Below are 20,112 nucleotides of genomic sequence, written 5' to 3'. Positions count from 1 at the left end.
TGAGACCAATAAGCTGTGATACTCCATTTAAAGGGACATTATGGAAGTGTGACAGCCAAAACATGTGTAGAAATAATAAATGTCTTCTTCATACATTCTCCTGCAATGCCCTGGTCCTGTAGAATGAGCCCTGGCATTTTTTACTGTGATTGCCTGTTTTTCTGTAAAATCACAGAAAAAGAGAGATGCTCGGGTCGAGCAGGCTGCTTCATGCGCGTTCACGCTCAGGCATCGCCCGTAGCATTTGCTATCCGTAGCTTTAGCAGCAGAGAGAGAGGCAGTGCCACTTTGTCGCTGTTCCTAACGCCTAGTGACAAAGCTAGCTACATTTCTGAGGACCCTTAGCTACTTTCTGTACAACTTTCTTCTAGATATTTCCTGCTAATTAGCAACAAAATAGCCATTTTCACTCCGAACCGTTCTTTGAACGTTGTTTTAGCTGTCATCAAGGATATAAAAGTTACAGATACAAAGGACGTCACTGGTGCTTTAGCTCACCTAGTAAGACGTCAGACTCTCGTGCAGAAGACCTGGGTTTGATTCTGGGTGTGATCATAGTTTATTTAGAGTTTCTTTTTTACATTAATGGTATATTTTTTACAGTAAGATGCCCAAATTTTTATTTGAGACTCGCCGAACGGCATTGAATTCACAGATAAAAAAGATGTGGGTTCAACTTTCATTTTGGAACAATTTTTCAAGCAAGGGAAGGGAATGATCTGAGCATGCAGGAGGACTGACCCATCATAAACCTTTGTCGGCTGTGCTGAAGAGAAAGGTACAGAACCAAATTATTTAATTAATTAGCTGTGTGTTCTCCTGTCCTCTGTCCTCCATGCCCCACACACACACACACACACACACACACACACACACACACACACACACACACACACACACACACACACACACACACACACACACACACACACACACACACACACACACACACACACACACACACACACACACACACACACACAGAGGACTATATAGAATATCACCTTGCCTGGTCTTTATTTGTTTTAGACAGAAGAATCTAGGATTCTTTATTAATTAGGGAATTGTTCACACTTTGTTTTGATTCAAGAAACTGTCAGGTTTATAAAAGTAAGAATTTATCTTTACAAACAATTAAAACTTGGCAAGTTGGTTAAACTATTATTTACTGTGAGTGGATGGAAGTAAAAGGTGGTGTCTGGAACCTGTGTGTGAATATAATATAGATAGAATCTCCGTATCTCAGAGAGCTGAGTTCTGGACGAAGAAGAATTTGGTTTGTTTAAGCTATAAATACATTATTATCAAAACCACATTCAGACGCAATCTCACTGTGCTCTACGTACCCAAGCGGAGACGCCCTTTTGGATCCGAGATGCCAGGAGGGGCTTGGAGACCCCGGTACCGGAGTCCGTAGACTAACTCCTCGTACGACCAGGTCAGTCCAGGGACATCTCCCTGGCAACGACAGTTGGAACTAGTTTGCGTCTCAGGAATAACTCTTACGGAGTCGTAACAATATCAGCTTGCACTGCATGAAGGATGCAGGTTCGAGCGCCGCTCAGTCTGTCGCTATCGTTGTGTCCTTGGGCAAGACACTTAACCCACGTTGCCTGCTGGTGGTGGTCGGAGGGACCGGTGGCGCCAGTGCTCGGCAGCCTCTCCTCTGTCAGTGCGCCCCAACGCAGCTGTGGCTACATCGTAGCTCATCACCACCAGTGTGTGAATGGGTGAATGACTGGTTGTGTTGTAAAGCGCCTTGGGGGGTTCCAGGACTCTTGAAGGCGCTATATCAAATACAGGCCATTTACCATTTTACCACGAAACTATCTTGTTGTTTCAGCTTCGCCGGTGCGAAAAAGGGTTAAAAAGGTTTTGACGACGCTTCAAAATCTTTGCTGGTTAAAGGGGGTTTGCTCAGATGGCCGGCCTGAAGCTTGCTCTTGAACTCCCGAACAGCCAGAGTAGTTTTAATAGAACGATATTATGATTGAATAGCCAACCAAAAGGTGACAGGTTTGAGGAACATTACCAAGAATCTCAGAGACACACCCTCTTTGATCCGGAGTCTCTGAACCGGGCAGAGGTTAACTATGTGTCATGCGTTCACTTTACTTTGTTTTGTTTTTGTGTGAGTGCAGATGGTGATGACCTCGTCAAGTAAACATGCTAAACACATATCATTAAGCACAGATTAATGAAACATTTAATTGTTTTATAATTATTATAAGTAGCAATAAACAAACGTTTATTTAATGATAATCTTTAATTTTTAATTCTTCTTTCTTCTGTGAATCGAGGAGTTCATTTAATGAGTTCCTCTGTAAAGGGACCTTGGTAGGAGAGAATGTTATTGTTTGATTTTATTATCTCTTTCAGGGCGTCCGGCTTTCGGTCTCCTGTGAGGGAAAATATTGTAGGTTGGAGTCGTAGCCCGGGCGAAATGACCTGGCTGTGGACTTGACCTGTGGGTCTCAAAATCAGGCCATTTCGTGACGTTGCATAACATATAACCATAAACACTGGGTCTAAAATACATGGGGTTCAGGTCCATGTCTCTGGGGCATGCCATATTAAACGCAGTGTTTCCTTCTGGCCAGCTGGCGGTCCTGCGCCTGCCGATGACATCACACTAGATGACTGGCTGGACGTACGACCTATGGAAGTTATTTTACCGCTTTCGAAAACATTGATTCTATTTGTCAGCTTTATTTGTGAACAACAATAAACGTGTTTTAGTCGTAGTCACAATCCCACTGGAGTCTAGACTCCATTCTAGTTTAAACACACACGCACACACACACACACACACCTCCTCGATTGAATGCAAAAACCCGATTCAGCTTCCGGTTGGCGGCTTAAGAGCTTCCTGGAAATTTCATAACAGATGGAGCCGACGTAAGCCCATCTTAATAACTGTTGTTCTGCCATGTCATGCGTTTTTGCAAAAACAGGCTCCTCTGCAGTTCAGTCCCTGGATCAATAACTGCTTTTGTAGCAGTTTTTGTAAACCCTCGTAACGTGGTTTAGATCAGCCCTCTAAGCGATGAATTGCCTCGGGAACAATGGGCCGCCTATTGATTACTTTTGTACCGTCTTTGATTCTGTTCTGACCGGTGTTGGATTAGAAATGTGAGGATTATTCAGTGTCTGTGAGCGCCTGTATGGGTATGAGATAAACGGAAGAAAGAAGGTGCTCCAGAGTCATGTGTTTGCCTTGGTTGCCCTGGCAACACCACAGCAGACAAAGCCACCGAGTCCTTGAGAGCTGCAATGCCGAGAGACTGAATACAGCTATAGAGAGATCCGATCGTGCACCGGGGAGATGCAGGGAGAATGTGTGTTTTATGAGTGTGACAGAACTCGTTTCCTTCACTGAAAGGCCGAAAGTAATTGTCAGGATGTTTATCATGGAGCCACAAACAGCTCTCATGTCTTAGATCAACACTGTCACGCCTTCTGATGATAATAAAGTTTTTTTTTGTTTTCTTCCAGTTCTCAGGCTGATGATCGAGTTAGAATAGAGAAGAGGGACAGCGCCCAGTTTGAGTTCTCTGCTGCAGTCGTCACGGTGGTCAGATTCTTCGGCCATGCCCAGGAAGAAGGTGTCCCGCTCCTAGTCTCCTTTCACTTTGCTTCCATGACTCTCATTCAGCAGTAACGTTGGATGTTTCCGATCGCGGCTGAGTCATGACTCACGGCTGCGTTTTAGTGTTTAAATAAAAACAACTCGCATTACAGTGTGTGCTTGTCCTCCAGACTCACGATCTCTGTCGAGCGTAGCGTCCTTGGAGAGCCCAGTGGTCTGCTGCCTGGGGCCCCTCATCCAGTACCTCCAAGAATTCAATTTAGAAAGAGTTCTGAGAAATGAAAGGTACGTGAACTGAGTAGTACTTTAGCAACTTATGCTAAACCATGCAAAAACAATAACATTAAACGTTACAAGGAAGATTCGCTCACCTTTTACCTGGAGCGTCTTTGAGGACAAATTCTCATCCCAGATCACATAAAAGGTTAAAGTAACACTGAGAACTTTCCTGCTCCTCCGCCCTGCTGGTTGAAAGTGGGATTACAACTGTTGCAAACAAACCCACTGTAGCTAGCGCTAACAATGAGCTAACACTAACATGAGCCAACTATTACTGAAAAAAACCACAAAGTAAACAAAAATATTATAGTACTGTTGCAACAAAGCCAGGTCATCATCAGTTTGTGATTTAGCATCCTTCTTTACCACTGTCAAATTGGTGTAGGCTGTGCCAGTGTTCACTCTGGTTTAGCTATTTGCTTCTCCTCCAAAGACATTCTCTCTTATGCCATGATGCCAATAAAGAAGTAAACTTGTTTTTCTTCTTGTGCTTTTTATTGGTTATCAGTGAACTGAACATGCTAACTGCTAGCAGTACACAGGGTATCTGCGGGTCCTTAAAAAGTCTTAAATTTGCTTTTCCAAATTTAAGGCCTTAAAAATGACAAATAATCCTTAAATACAGTTTCCAAAGGTCTTAAATTACCAAAGACCCAATAAACAAGATTCTTTGATTTCTGTAAAATTTTCGTGAATTTCTAGTTAGTGTTCAGCATTTTTTGTGTGTGATGTTGCCGTAAGCGGAACCGTACACATTCAGTTGGTTGTGAAAGGGGGCTATTTTTAGATGAGCACATTAGCTGGTTAAGCTAGTGGGAGCCTGCGCCATGGGGAAGTGCAAGTTTAATGGTAACTGGATGGCTAATCCCATGTTCGCCACGTGGTTAGCACCGTCTCGTCTCGTCTCTCGTCTCGTCTTCCTCCGCTTATCCGGGTCCGGGTCGCGGGGGCAGCATCCCAACTAGGGAGCTCCAGGCCGTCCTCTCCCCGGCCTTGTCCACCAGCTCCTCCGGCAGGACCCCAAGGCGTTCCCGGACCAGATTGGAGATGTAACTTCTCCAACGTGTCCTGGGTCGACCCGGGGGCCTTCTGCCGGCAGGACATGCCCGAAACACCTCCCCAGGGAGGCGTCTAGGAGGCATCCTGACCAGATGCCCAAACCACCTCAACTGGCTCCTTTCGATCCGGAGGAGCAGCGGTTCTACTCCGAGTCCCTCCCGAATGTCCGAGCTCCTCACCCTATCTCTAAGGCTGAGCCCGGCCACCCTACGGAGGAAACTCATTTCGGCCGCTTGTATCCGCGATCTCGTTCTTTCTGTCATTACCCAAAGCTCATGACCATAGGTGAGGATTGGGACGTAGATCGACCGGTAAATCGAGAGCCTGGCTTTCTGGCTCAGCTCCCTCTTCCCCACGACAGATCGGCTCAGCGTCCGCATCACTGCAGACGCCGAACCAATCCGCCTGTCGATCTCCCGATCCCTCCTACCCTCACTCGTGAACAAGACCCCGAGATACTTAAACTCCTCCACTTGAGGTAGGACCTCTCCCCCGACCCGGAGGTGGCAAGCCACCCTTTTCCGGTCGAGAACCATGGTCTCAGATTTGGAGGTGCTGATCCTCATCCCAGCCGCTTCACATTCGGCCGCGAACCTACCCAGCAAGAGCTGAAGGTCAGAGCTGGCTGAAGCTAGGAGGACCACATCATCCGCAAAAAGCAGAGACGAGATTCTCCTGCCACCAAACTCGACACACTCCACACCACAGCTGCGTCTAGAAATTCTGTCCATAAAAGTGATGAACAGAACCGGTGACAAAGGGCAGCCCTGGCGGAGTCCAACCCTCACTGGGAACAGGTCCGACTTACTACCGGCTATGCGGACCAAACTCACGCTCCTCTGGTAAAGGGACTGAATGGCCCTTAACAGAAAGCCACCCACCCCATACTCCTGGAGCGTCCCCCACAGCACCGGTTCCAGGCAATAGCTGGAAATTATAGCTTAAATTTAATTTAACAAAATAGCTTCAATTTGGTCAAAGTCTCGTCTCGTCTCGTCTTCCTCCGCTTATCCGGGTCCGGGTCGCGGGGGCAGCATCCCAACTAGGGAGCTCCAGGCCGTCCTCTCCCCGGCCTTGTCCACCAGCTCCTCCGGCAGGACCCCAAGGCGTTCCCGGACCAGATTGGAGATGTAACTTCTCCAACGTGTCCTGGGTCGACCCGGGGGCCTTCTGCCGGCAGGACATGCCCGAAACACCTCCCCAGGGAGGCGTCCAGGAGGCATCCTGACCAGATGCCCAAACCACCTCAACTGGCTCCTTTCGATCCGGAGGAGCAGCGGTTCTACTCCGAGTCCCTCCCGAATGTCCGAGCTCCTCACCCTATCTCTAAGGCTGAGCCCGGCCACCCTACGGAGGAAACTCATTTCGGCCGCTTGTATCCGCGATCTCGTTCTTTCGGTCATTACCCAAAGCTCATGACCATAGGTGAGGATTGGGACGTAGATCGACCGGTAAATCGAGAGCCTGGCTTTCTGGCTCAGCTCCCTCTTCCCCACGACAGATCGGCTCAGCGTCCGCATCACTGCAGACGCCGAACCAATCCGCCTGTCGATCTCCCGATCCCTCCTACCCTCACTCGTGAACAAGACCCCGAGATACTTAAACTCCTCCACTTGAGGTAGGACCTCTCCCCCGACCCGGAGGTGGCAAGCCACCCTTTTCCGGTCGAGAACCATGGTCTCAGATTTGGAGGTGCTGATCCTCATCCCAGCCGCTTCACATTCGGCCGCGAACCTACCCAGCAAGAGCTGAAGGTCAGAGCTGGATGAAGCTAGGAGGACCACATCATCCGCAAAAAGCAGAGACGAGATTCTCCTGCTTCCAAACTCGACACACTCCACACCACGGCTGCGTCTAGAAATTCTGTCCATAAATGTGATGAACAGAACCGGTGACAAAGGGCAGCCCTGGCGGAGTCCAACCCTCACTGGGAACAGGTCCGACTTACTACCGGCTATGCGGACCAAACTCACGCTCCTCTGGTAAAGGGACTGAATGGCCCTTAACAGAAAGCCACCCACCCCATACTCCTGGAGCGTCCCCCACAGGGTGCCCCTGGGGACACGGTCATAAGCCTTCTCCAAATCCACAAAGCACATGTGGATTGGTTGGGCAAACTCCCATGCCCCCTCCATCACCCTTGCAAGGGTATAGAGCTGGTCCACAGTTCCACGGCCAGGACGAAAACCACATTGCTCCTCCTCTATCTGAGATTCAACTATCGATCGGACCCTCCTCTCCAGTACCTTGGAGTAGACCTTTCCAGGGAGGCTGAGGAGTGTGATCCCCCTATAGTTGGAACACACCCTCAGGTCACCCTTCTTAAAGATGGGGACCACCACCCCGGTCTGCCACTCCCTAGGAACTGCCCCCGATGACCACGCAATGTTGTAGAGACGTGTCAACCATGACAGCCCTACAACATCCATAGCCTTGAGATACCCAGGACGAACCTCATCCGCCCCCGGGGCTCCGCCGCTGTGTAGTTGTTTGACTACCTCAGCAACTTCTGTCCCCGAGATCGGACAGTCCATCCCCAGGCCTCCCAGCTCTGGTTCCTCCTCGGAATGCGCATTGGTGGGATTGAGGAGCTCCTCAAAGTATTCCTTCCACCGTCCGACTATAGCCTCAGTTGACGTCAGCAGCTCCCCATCCCCACTGTAAACAGTGTGAGCGAGTTGCTGCCTTCCTCTCCTGAGGCGCCGGACAGTTTGCCAGAACCTCTTTGGAGCCGATCGATAGTCTTTCTCCATGGCCTCACCAAACTCCTCCCACGCCCGAGATTTTGCCTCGGCAACTGCCACTGCTGCACCCCGCTTGGCTATCCGGTACCTGTCTGCTGCCTCCGGAGACCCACAGACCAGCCACGCCCTGTAGGCCTCCTTCTTCAGCCTGACGGCTCCCCGAACCTCTGGTGTCCACCAGCGGGTACGGGGGTTGCCACCACGACTGGCACCGGCCACCTTACGACCACAGCTAGCAACAGCCGCCTCGACAATCGCAGAGTGGAACAAGGCCCACTCGGACTCAATGTCCCCCACTGCTCTCGGGACGTGGTCAAAGCTCTGCCGGAGGTGGGAGTTGAAGACCGTCTTGACAGGTTCTTCTGCCAGGCGTTCCCAGCAGACCCTCACTATGCGTTTGGGTCTGCCAGGTCTACGCGGCATGTTCCCTTGCCATCTGATCCAACTCACCACCAGGTGGTGATCAGTTGACAGCTCCGCCCCTCTCTTCACTCGGGTGTCCAAAACATACGGTCGCAGGTCAGATGATATGACTACAAAATCTATCATCGACCTGTGACCTAGGCTGCCCTGGTACCAAGTGTACCGGTGGGCATCCTTATGTTCGAACATGGTGTTCGTTATGGCCAAACTGCGGCTTGCACAGAAGTCCAATAACAAAACACCGCTCGAGTTCTGATCAGGTGGGCCGTTCCTCCCAATCACACCCCTCCAGGTCAAGCTGTCATTGCCCACGTGAGCATTGAAGTCCCCCAGCAGGACAATGGAGTCCCCTGATGGAGCACTATCTAGCACTCGTCCCAGGGACTCCAAAAAGTGTGGGTACTCTGAACTGATATTTGGCCCATACGCACAAACAACAGTCAGGACCCGTTCCCCGACCCGAAGGCGCAAGGAAGCTACCCTCTTGTCCCCCGGGGTAAACCCCAACACACAGGCAGAGAGTCTCGGGGCTAACAAAAAGCCAACCCCAGCCCTCCGCCTCTCACCCGGAGCAACTCCAGCAAAGTAGAGTGTCCAACCCCTCTCCAGGTCTCGGGTTCCAGAGCCAATGCAATGTGTCGAGGTGAGTCCGACTATATCTAGCCGGTACCGCTCAACCTCTGCCACAAGCTCCGGCTCCTTCCCCGCCAGCGAGGTGACGTTCCATGTCCCAAAAACTAGTTTCCTTGTCCGGGGATTGGACCGCCAAGGCTCCCGCCTTGGTCTGCCACCCGATTCACATTGCACCGGACCCTTCATGTTCCTCCTGCGGGTGGTGGGTCCACAGTTGGACGAGCCCATGTATCCGGTTCGGGCTGGGCCCGGCCGGGCCCCATGGGCGAAAGCCCGGCCACCAGGCGCTCGCTCACGGGCCCCAACCCCAGGCCTGGCTCCAGGGTGGGACCCCGGTAACCCTCCGGGCCGGGTACTCCGACTCTTCGTTTTCACCGCCATGAAAGATCCTTCGAACCGTTCTTTGTCTCACCCTTCACCTAAGACCAATTTGTCATGGGAGACCCTACCAGGGGCACTAAGTGCCCCAGACAACATAGCTCCTAGGATCATTAGGGCACTCAAACTCCTCCACCACGATAAGGTGACGGTTCAAGGAGGAGATTTGGTCAAAGTGGCCTTAGAAAAGGTCGTAAAAAGTCTTAAATTTGGCTCCCTTACACCCGCAGATACCCTGATTACAGCCAACAGCCATACAGCAGGTAAAGAGCACCTCCTAGTACACTTACCCACTCCACAAAACTATGAAATGTGGTTTTTGGTCAGCAGAGAGATGCAGAGAGATGTCAAACATGAAATTGGTCAAATTTCTAACTCAACAGCCACTGAGATCATTGTAGATCTAGCTTAATATAAAATAAAAACTATTGCTACGTCAAAATCTCCTATCAGAAAGGATGCAAATTACAGCCTTCCCATTTTTCTGCAGCAAGAATCACTTTTCTTTGGTTTATTAAAACAGTTTTCCTTTATCACATTTGTAAACTTCTAACCACAAGACACATTGAATTTTTGCTCATGGAGCTTTTTAAAATGGATGTGTTTCTTGCAGCTCGTTCCAGCGGCTGTCCTGTGAATCGGAGGGTGTGACACTCAACGCCACCACTCTCAGGAACCTGGAAATACTCACCAATCAGGTAAAATCCACAGCCCAACATCCAATCAGGATGAGAAAGAGAATTTATGTACTTTATTGTTGCGTTGTCTTTTGATGTAACCTGGAAACAAATGTTTACCCCACGCAACAACTGAGTACTATGCTGCAGTTTTATTTTACAGTTTAATGATGAACTAAGTTACCTGATCAGAGTCTTAAAGTTTGATCATGCACATTGTTTAAAAGACGGTAAACATTTATTTTTTTAATGATTTAAATTACGTGTTATTTAATAAGCCATAAGGCGTAGGATTCCATAGGAAATATAAAATCCACCTTACAGATCTGTGAGGTTATTTTAAAAAAGAAGATTGGATCTTTTTATTGCAGGGATTAGATAACAGCTTCGTATTATCTCGGAGACAACAGAAGAGAGTCAAGTTTAAAGATTTATTAAAACAAATTAAACTAGACTGACTTTAAACACTAAATGTATGGCGTAACTAAGGTGGATGAGACAGAGAATGGTGTAATGTGGAATGTTGCTCAGAACCAGCAAATCCGAAGAAGCGATTAGTTCTGATGGGAACTGAAGGTGATGTCTTCGCGTTAAGCTTTGATTAGGAGATTCAGAAACACATTTGACACCATTTGCCGGTCTACATACCCTTTTGGAAGTCCCCGTCTAGATCAGGAATGTCGAGGTCCAGCTTGACCCTCTCTGGAACCGAGCCGGTAGGAAAAGCAGCGGTTGCCGACCAGACCAGTCTGTGAGATACTTCCGGGTCACGACAATTTTGTTGGCATCTAGCGAGACCCAAACCTGGGTCGTGATGGTTCAGCTTTTATTCTGAAAGGAACTGTTGCAGCAGGTGGAACAGCAACAGATTTTATCCAGCTTGTCGGTTCTTTCGGCTGAAGAGGAAAGTTACGGATTGGCCACTCCGACAACTTCTCTAGAACGCTTTGAACTGGCGTTAAAGGTGACGTGGGCATAGTTTTATACTTCGGATGTTTTGGTTTATGGTCGAATGAAAAGATGACAGATTTACCAAACACCACCAAAACCACGCCTCCGTCAGATCTGGCAGATTCTGATTGGATCAGTAAAGCAGTGTGTCATGTCTTAACGCTACGTGAGATCAGTCCTAGTGGAAACATTTAAAGTCGTATTACTTATTATATTCTATAGGATTATAATAAAGTAATTAATATTTTGATTTCACAGATTGGTCACATCTTATTATTGACTAACACTTTGTTTGATTAGCTTCATTAAAATAAAGTTCTTTGATTAATTAAAAGAAAAGAGTTCATTCTTCATTCTTCTGTTGAGCTGAAAAGAAGCAGCTTAGAAGCAAATGCATGAGACCTTGAGGCCATATCTCATGCAGACTAGTTCTGTGTCAGAGGAGAGGGGAAACAGTCATTTCATTCTGTTACATTTTTATTACTGAATAATTTTTGTGTTTATGCCGGAAGTCTGCAGATTAATTGATCATACGACTGGATGACCTTATAAGTATAAAAACCCATTTTGTAGTCACTCATCTTGCTACGGGGTTTTTGAAGGTGCTTGAAATCCTTATAAAATACTTGAATTTCAGTGTTGTTTTTCCAAAATTTTGAATTCACTTCCAAATAAGCGTTTCGGGTGATCACAGTAGTATATTTATCACCTTACAGGAACTTTAAAATTATAATGATGCTCATGCAATGAAACTGTTTTTTTTCCCTGTTGTGTGTTTCCATCACAGACTGATGGAAGGGTAAAGGGAAGTCTGCTGTGGGTACTGGACCACACTCGCACGGCGTTTGGAAGGAGACTGATGAGGAAGTGGGTCAGCAGGCCCCTCACAGACCTGCAGTACGTACTCATGTGTGGTTTATTTTCAGCCCTACTAGTCGGTATGAACCTGAATTTTTCCGTACTTCATCCTGATTTCACACCATGTGTACAGAAGTGGGAAAACATCCCATATTTATGTTGCTTCACAAGGTTTCTTGTCATAATGTGATTGTGTGATTGGAAACTACAAATGAATAGTTCTGTTCTTTAAAGAAACACTTTACAACTTTTAATATTTTTTAATAATTTATGTGCTAAAATGACCCTTTACAGGGTTAAGCCTGATTTGTGCTTCTCCGTGAGCTCCGCAGCAGAGAGAAGCACACTGAGTGTCGGAAAGGTTTTCACACTCAAACTTCTGTTCAGGCAGCGGAGTGTACCAAAGCAATTCCCCGCCAGGACGACAGAGGGCGTAGCGCTGTTCTGTGGTGTCCTGCCACCATAACACTCGTATCTGATCAATGATAGTGTATTTACTAATGTGTTTATATATTTCAGAGACTTAGGGTGTTTCTCAGTGTCAGGGCTCCTGGCCTTGCCAGGTGATGTCTTGCAAGGAGACTGTCCTTCCTTGGTCAAAGAAAACGGTTAAATGGAACAGACTTGCATCACGTGACTGCGGCTTCCACGGCGATCACGTAACGTCACGTGACACGGGAGATAACGTTATATTTTATACGTATTAGTTTCAATATAAATACACAACGAGCCTTTTACTTTTAAAACTGTGTATATATATTTGTTAAATTAAATAAATAAGCAAGTTACTACCCGCTAGCCACCGAAGCTGCAACTACTAAGCAACTAACCAACCATAGATATCTTCTTTTGATCTAAAAAAACATTTGAAATTAGTTGACTTACTTTTAAACTTGAAATTTGCCCCCAGAGTAACTGCCGGCTTCTGATCCGCCATCCTTTTGAAAATACCGCAGTGTATTCTGGGAAATCTTTGACCAAGGCTAGGCTACAAGACACCTCCCGTGTGCCCTTGCTCAGCTAGCTAAACGGCTAACAAACAGAGAACATGAACATTGGAACACGTCTTGGCGGCTCCCGATGACGTATCTCCTAGGCAACCGGGGCGGGACCAAGACATCAACGTGAGGTTCCTTGGCATTGTTTAGTTTAGGTTCAAAAAACAAAACATTTATCATCACTCCTAACCCCCAAATTCCACTACCTCCGCTCCGCTCCGACACGAACTCCGGAGCAAAATCGGTCCCGTTGTAGTCAATCAGAGCAATTCCACTACTGCGGCCGTGCTCCGGCAGTGCGGCGCCGTGCGCCGCCCTCTGTTCTGGCGTCCGGCAAAAATAGAATCGATCCTATTTTTGCCGGACGCCGGAGCACCTCCGCAGTAAATGGACAGAAATCACAACGGCCCAACAGGAAAAGGAGCAAGCACAACTTCCGTTTTTCACATTACATCGATAAACAAAAGGCGTTTTTTGTTTCATATGCACAGGTTTAACAACTTTTAACAACTATCAGTGGCGGCTGAAGTTTAAATGCACAAAAGTAAGTCATAAATACATTTTCCACTATCAAAATAGTCGCCCTTTGTTGATCCAAACACTGCTGATCTCTCAACACAAATGATGGGCAGATTAAACAGTTCATGCCGATGCTTCTCCCACACAACGGGTGTTTGGATCTAACTTCCGCGTTTATTGCTCGGACTGTATCTCAAGATCTCGAAAATCCCGCGCATGCTTGTTTGCCCCCCTCAGGTCTCCGCACCGGAGCGGAGCCGTTGTAGAGCGGGTAGCAGTAAAAATTTGAGTTCGGAAGCGAGCGGCTGCAGAGGGCGGGGGCGGAGCGGAGCGGAGGTAGTGGAATTTGGGGGTTAATTTGACATTTTAATTCTGTTCACTTAATCTCCTAACAGGGTTACACTCTGCTTAATATTATTTGTGTTTACTCTCATAATCAAGTTTTATTGGTAATCAACAGATGCACAAGCGTCAGATAGTTAGCAGGTTTTCTAGAGTAATCAGCTAATTATCTTACTTGGAAAATTGTCAGGTCACACTCTGTGTGTGTGTGTGTGTGTGTGTGTGTGTGTGTGTGTGTGTGTGTGTGTGTGTGTGTGTGTGTGTGTGTATAGGTGAGCGCAACTAGCAGACTCCAGCTGTATCCGTTGTTTGGGTTAAGATAAGGAAACGGTGAGGTTCGGCATGGCACTGCGATATGGCCTAATCTCACTCAGTCACGGGGGGAAAAAACCAACCGAATCTTCAACATTTAAATTCCATATAGATACTAAGAAATGGCGGAATCACTCAGTAAAGCCAAATGAACATTCATCATCTAAATCCCATTTATAAATTTATAAATTTAGGTGTGGAACAAAGATTTTTTAGACTTTATCATGTTTTCTGGAATCAGAGTTATGAAATGTAGTCAAGATCACACTGTATGCCCCATCAATACGTCAGATAATTGGTCATTGACAAAAATTTACTACAGGGAGTGCAGAATTATTAGGCAAATGAGTATTTTGTCCACATCATCCTCTTCATGCATGTTGTCTTACTCCAAGCTGTATCGGCTCGAAAGCCTACTACCAGTTAAGCATATTAGGTGATGTGCATCTCTGTAATAAGAAGGGGCGTGGTCTAATGACATCAACACCCTATATCAGGTGTGCATAATTATTAGGCAACTTCCTTTCCTTTGGCAAAATGGGTCAAAAGAAGGACTTGACAGGCTCAGAAAAGTCAAAAATAGTGAGATATCTTGCAGAGGGATGCAGCAGTCTTAAAACTGCAAAGCTTCTGAAGCGTGATCATCGAACAATCAAGCGTTTCATTCAAAATAGTCAACAGGGTCGCAAGAAGCGTGTGGACAAACCAGGGTGCAAAATAACTGCCCATGAATGAGAAAAGTCAAGCGTGCAGCTGCCAAGATGCCACTTGCCACCAGTTTGGCCGTATTTCAGAGCTGCAACATCACTGGAGTGCCCAAAAGCACAAGGTGTGCAATACTCAGAGACATGGCCAAGGTAAGAAAGGCTGAAAGACGACCACCACTGAACAAGACACACAAGCTGAAACGTCAAGACTGGGCCAAGAAACATCTCACGACTGATTTTTCTAAGGTTTTATGGACTGATGAAATGAGAGTGAGTCTTGATGGGCCAGATGGATGGGCCCGTGGCTGGATTGGTAAAGGGCAGAGAGCTCCAGTCCGACTCAGACGCCAGCAAGGTGGAGGTGGAGTACTGGTTTGGGCTGGTGTCATCAAAGATGAGCTTGTGGGGCTTTTTCGGGTTGAGGATGGAGTCAAGCTCAACTCCCAGTCCTACTGCCAGTTTCTGGAAGACACCTTCTTCAAGCAGTGGTACAGGAAGAAGTCTGCATCCTTCAAGAAAAACATGCTGTTCATGCAGGACAATGCTCCATCACACGCGTCCAAGTACTCCACAGCGTGGCTGGCAAGAAAGGGAATAAAAGAAGAAAATCTAATGACATGGCCTCCTTGTTCACCTGATCTGAACCCCATTGAGAACCTGTGGTCCATCATCAAATGTGAGATTTACAAGGAGGGAAAACCGTACACCTCTCTGAACAGTGTCTGGGAGGCTGTGGTTGCTGCTGCACGCAGTGTTGATGGTGAACAGATCAAAACACTGACAGCATCCATGGATGGCAGGCTTTTGAGTGTCCTTACAAAGAAAGGTGGCTATACTGGTCGCTGATTTGTTTTTGTATTGTTTTTGAATGTCAGAAATGTATATTTGGGAATGTGGAGATGTTATATTGGTTTCACTGGTAAAAATAAATAATTGAAATGGGTAGATATTTGTTTTTTGTTAAGTTGCCTAATGATTATGCACAGTAATAGTCACCTGCACACACAGATATCCCCCTAAAATAGCTAAAACTACAAACAAACTACAAACTACTTCCAAAAACATTCAGCTTTGATATTAATGAGTTTTTTGGGTTAATTGAGAACATGGTTGCTGTTCAATAATAAAATTATTCCTCAAAAATACAACTTGCCTAATAATTCTGCACTCCCTGTATTTGACGTGTTCAGCAGTTAGACTACTCATTAATAGGTTTAAGTTGTCATTCGCTGAGAGCTCCCTTGCCTTATTTAAAATGTCAGAGACAAAGATTTAAAATAAACAAAATAAGGAGATAAAATGCAATTTGAAAATAGTCACTAATTTGTTGGTCTTGGATCCAAGAGGTTTTGACTAAAATATACACTCTACTACCAAATACTGATAGTAAATTTCTCAAATTGAGGGGTTCCACTAAGACCCTTTCCCTTTCAGCCATCAACATTGACACAGTTTATAGTTCAAATGGTATTTGTCACCAGAATACCAGAATTAAATATGTGGTCAGCGCTTAACCCTTTGATGCATGAAATATGGAATCTTCAACCATGATTATTTATCAATGTCTTTCATTCATCCTCAGGTGTGAATGAAGCAAATTTCAACAAACATTTTTTGTAACATTACTACACGTCCACCACAGTGGACGGCGTGTATTCTGAACATGAAATCTGTTGGCTGGACTTACTGAAGTCCACATAGAGGGGCTCAAACGCAATAAAGTCTTCAACAGCTGAGCTTAATAGCAAAAAACAAATAAGTAAATTACAATTTTGAGAACCTGTCCACTGTAATGGCCACTGAACATCAAGGAGTTAATTTTTCATCTTTATGTTTTAGTTTAAGTTACCTTTGAGGCCTCGACTGATGAGACCATATTAGCTCAGAGCACAGCAGCTGTTGTTTGGGTTACTTGAGCCTGGCTGTGCTCTCTCTCTCTGTTTCACGTCTTCATCCCTTTCTTTCTCTCCACCGCTCTGTGCATCCTCGTAGCCATAGTACGTTTGTGACACGTCAGCGGTTATCAAAATCATGTTTTCCAGCAATCCTCTGATAATTTTCTGATCATTTCCACATTTCCTGGATTGACATTTCCATCAATGTACAATATTTACTCAAAAGGTATTTTGTGAGTTCTTTTTTCCCCAATGTAGATGCCACGCCGTCTCTTCTTCGGCATGAGGTCGGATTCAGGCTTACGAATTCGCCCTCCAGCTGTGTGTCTAAACACAGCGGGACTCACTTATCAGCCAGCCTGTTTAAAAGTCTGACCACCAACTTGAGACGTGCGCAAATGAGTCGCAAATCCTTCTTTCTACAAGAATAAGCAAGTCCAGACACTCTCTCATCCATTCGAACAACAGTTGAACCAGACAACATCTAAGACAAACAAACAACAACAATGATAACTAGAGCACGTTTGGAATTCTCCGGCAAAACGTTTAAAACCAAGCCGAACGCAGACAGCATTCAGAGAAGCTGTCAAAAACCATCCTATTCAAGGCGGACGTCACCACTTAATCTCATGGCTACCACACCGGTCTTCTTCATTTCTTACACCAGAGTTGCATTCCTAATTTCGGCTAAAATGCAGAAAACCCAAGCCAATACAGACAATATTCAAAAGAACCCGTCAAAACCATCCTAGTCACGGCGGACGGCACCACTTTATTCTTTTGTCACCTGGGATTTTCTCTCGGTACCACAAAGACAAAACAAACAACAACAAACTTGTCTCACCAAATCTCTCCACTCAGGTCTTGAGTAGTTCGTGGATCCACATTTCCTCCCAGCGACGTCGAGACCCTCACCGACCCCCCCAGCAAAACTCAGTGCTGGAGGAGATTTATGGGCCATTTCCATCTGTACCGAGTCGGGCCGGGTAGCGTAGGTTGTTTACATATCTGGGTGGCCTGGTACTTTTCCGGGCCAACCAAGGCTCATTCTCAGCCCTCTTCTCGAGGGGGTCTGCTTCAGGCCAACCAGGGCCAACACACCCACTGCTGACAGCAAATTCACACCTTCCATTAGAGCAAGCCTCTGATTGGTGGGTAGAATCAGCCCACATGGGCTCAAGACAAGGATGTGTGGAATCAACCGGGCCAGGCTGGGGCTGACTGGGGCTACCCGGCCCGGGCCGACCCGGTACAGATGGGAATGGCCCAATAGGTTGTCGACAGTCCTCCGGCATCGGTTCTTGGCGCCGCAAGGTGACGGGACCCCGGCTCATGAAGGACCACATTTTGTCATGGATTTTATCAATATGTTTACCAATAAACTCATTTCCTGGAGCTAGAGAGAGAGACAAGATTCAGTAAGGCAGCCATACAACCAAATCATGATTTAGTGGCAAGTGCCCTGAACAGCTGGTCACAGAGTTTGTTTAAGCAAAGAGATAAGAGAGGAATCGGAGTGGATCATGTGTGAGAGAGAGAGTGTGCACGTTGGTGTGGGAGGACAAGAATGTGTGTGTGTGTGTGTGTGTGTGTGTGTGTGTGTGTGTGTGTGTGTTGCGCTTTCAGGACATTCAGTTAATGGGTCTGTTAATAGGACTAAGGTAATGAAATATAAAATTTCCATAACAAGAGAAGAAAACAAACGTTTGTACACACAAGTGTTATTGTCCATGAAGGAATTTCTGCTCCTGTGTTCCTCTCTCTCACCCTTTCTCTCTCTTTTGTTGTTGTGCAAGGATTATCTTTTCAGATTACACAGATACTATTGCATGACTCAAATCCTGATTACAACCAGACAGAATAATTCCTAGACCCACAGCACATCAGCCGATGACACAAGCACTCTTGCACTTAATTCATGGTTTGGTCTGAGTGTGAGGTTCAGGTTTTTCCTTCACTTGGTCGGTTTTGTTGAGACGGTTAAGCTGAGATGCAAAGTTTTAGTTTCATATAGTAATTGAGCACGTTTTGCATATTGAAAGTTTGATTTTTTAAAAACTTTTCTTTAAAATAAAATATAACCGAATCCTCCTGTGTGCTTCCCCGGTTTGCCACCTGATGTTAGTTCCAGTTCCACCCTGCTGTTTGGTTATGTGTGAATAGGAAACCGCAGGTGAAGTCTGCAGGGTAACTGTTTGGATTTTCTCAGGCGTTCATGTGGGAAAACGAGGTAAATTCACAAAAAAAAAAGGAGGGTGGGCAATAACAAGCACAGCAATCAGTTCTTTATTATGAATTCACAATAAATCTAATTGGTGGCAATCGTCTCTGGTTCAGCTTTTCTAACGACACGTTTCTTTTTCTTTCATGGTTTTGATTACTCGTCCTTTTTGCTTTCCGCCCTGGAATTCACGCCGTTTCGTTTCCTTTTCTTCTTCCACCTTCTCAGCTCCATCAGTCAAAGGCAGGAGGCTGTGCAGGAAATCATGGAGTCCGACTCTCTAACGCTAAACTCTGTCAGAGCCTTGCTTTCACATCTGCCTGACCTGGAGAGGGGCATCTGCAGCATTTATCACAAGAAGGTAGTAAAACACACACGTGCACATGTAAAATAATATGATGGCAGATTTTTTCCCCCACAATCTTATATTTTGTGCATTTGTAATATTGGGTGGTAAGAAATTCAAGGTTGTTCCTAGCCTAGTGAACTAGACCAAATTCTTGCTTTGCAAAGTCTGGTCTGGGAACGCTCCACTGGAACCTCCGCAGCCCCAACAGCATTCTGGCTGGCCAATCACAGCTCTCTAGAGGGGTTTCAAATACATAAAGAGCTGTGATTGGTCCATAATGGTGGTCCAATCATAGTGCTCTATCTGCTTAGTGAACAAATCAGAGCTTTATCTGCTTAGTGGGCCAATCAGGGCACTCCATATGCCTGGTGGGTGGGATGATGCAACAGAGTGAAACAAGATGGCGACAGCTCGTTTGAAACGGCTTTTACATCCATTTTGGATTATTAGAACTTGGGCTTCATTTGAATCGGGAGCAGGTAGATGTATTTAAGTGCTTTTTAAAAAAAAATTACGTGTTTTCTCCTTCAACTGCGGACCGCCTCATTTACCGATGGTTGTTGCGGTGAGTATGTCACATTCATTGTCCAGTGGAATGCGGAGATCATTTGAAAGACAACGGTAGAACCCGCTCCACAACCGAGAGCCGTCAATGGAGCGTTGCCAGACTAAATAATACATTTATTTAGTCTGGCGTGCCAGGCTAGGTTGTTCCTGCAGGATTTAAAAGAAAAAAATTCCAATCAACACATTTTGTCGCCTCATATTTTTACAGCAGACTTCCTGATTAACAACAGAGAGCACTCATGTTTCTGGAACACCCGATTTCCTGACATGGTCTCATTTCCCATCAGACATGTCTAATATACAGTACATGGATTTTATCGTTTGTGTGTGTGTGTGTGTGTGTGTGTGTGTGTGTGTGTGTGTGTGTGTGTGTGTGTGTGTGTGTGTGTGTGTGTGTGTGTGTGTGTGTGTGTGTGTGTGTGTGTGTGTGTGTGTGTGTGTGTGTGTGTGTGTCACAAGGTGCTTCTGTTCGAGCTGGACATCTTGTTTCATGCTCATCATCTCTTTCATTCACTGTTGAAAGAAAAAGATGAGATGTCATTAAACTCGGCACACGGCAGACACACAGACGGGCTGTAATTGTCATGTAGCCCAGCCAAAGATCAGTGTGT

General features: G+C 46.2%; 1 protein-coding gene across 1 annotated transcript in view; it reads left to right on the top strand.

Annotated features, from left to right (window-relative positions):
• The window catches only part of msh3 (mutS homolog 3 (E. coli)), a 74,672-nt gene that overhangs the window by 13,667 nt on the left and 40,893 nt on the right, over nt 1–20,112 (top strand). Inside the window, exons 10-14 of the mRNA XM_070546173.1 lie at nt 3,496–3,605; nt 3,760–3,874; nt 9,719–9,803; nt 11,521–11,630; nt 18,814–18,946. Of these exons, the coding sequence (XP_070402274.1) occupies nt 3,496–3,605; nt 3,760–3,874; nt 9,719–9,803; nt 11,521–11,630; nt 18,814–18,946 (553 nt within the window). The remainder of the gene's footprint in view (nt 1–3,495; nt 3,606–3,759; nt 3,875–9,718; nt 9,804–11,520; nt 11,631–18,813; nt 18,947–20,112) is intronic.

The sequence above is a fragment of the Nothobranchius furzeri genome, chromosome 17 (genome assembly GCF_043380555.1).
Source record: "Nothobranchius furzeri strain GRZ-AD chromosome 17, NfurGRZ-RIMD1, whole genome shotgun sequence".
Taxonomy (NCBI): Eukaryota; Metazoa; Chordata; class Actinopteri; order Cyprinodontiformes; family Nothobranchiidae; genus Nothobranchius; species Nothobranchius furzeri.
The sequence above is the reverse complement of the archived record's forward strand: the minus strand, read 5'-3'. Positions and strand labels throughout refer to the sequence as shown.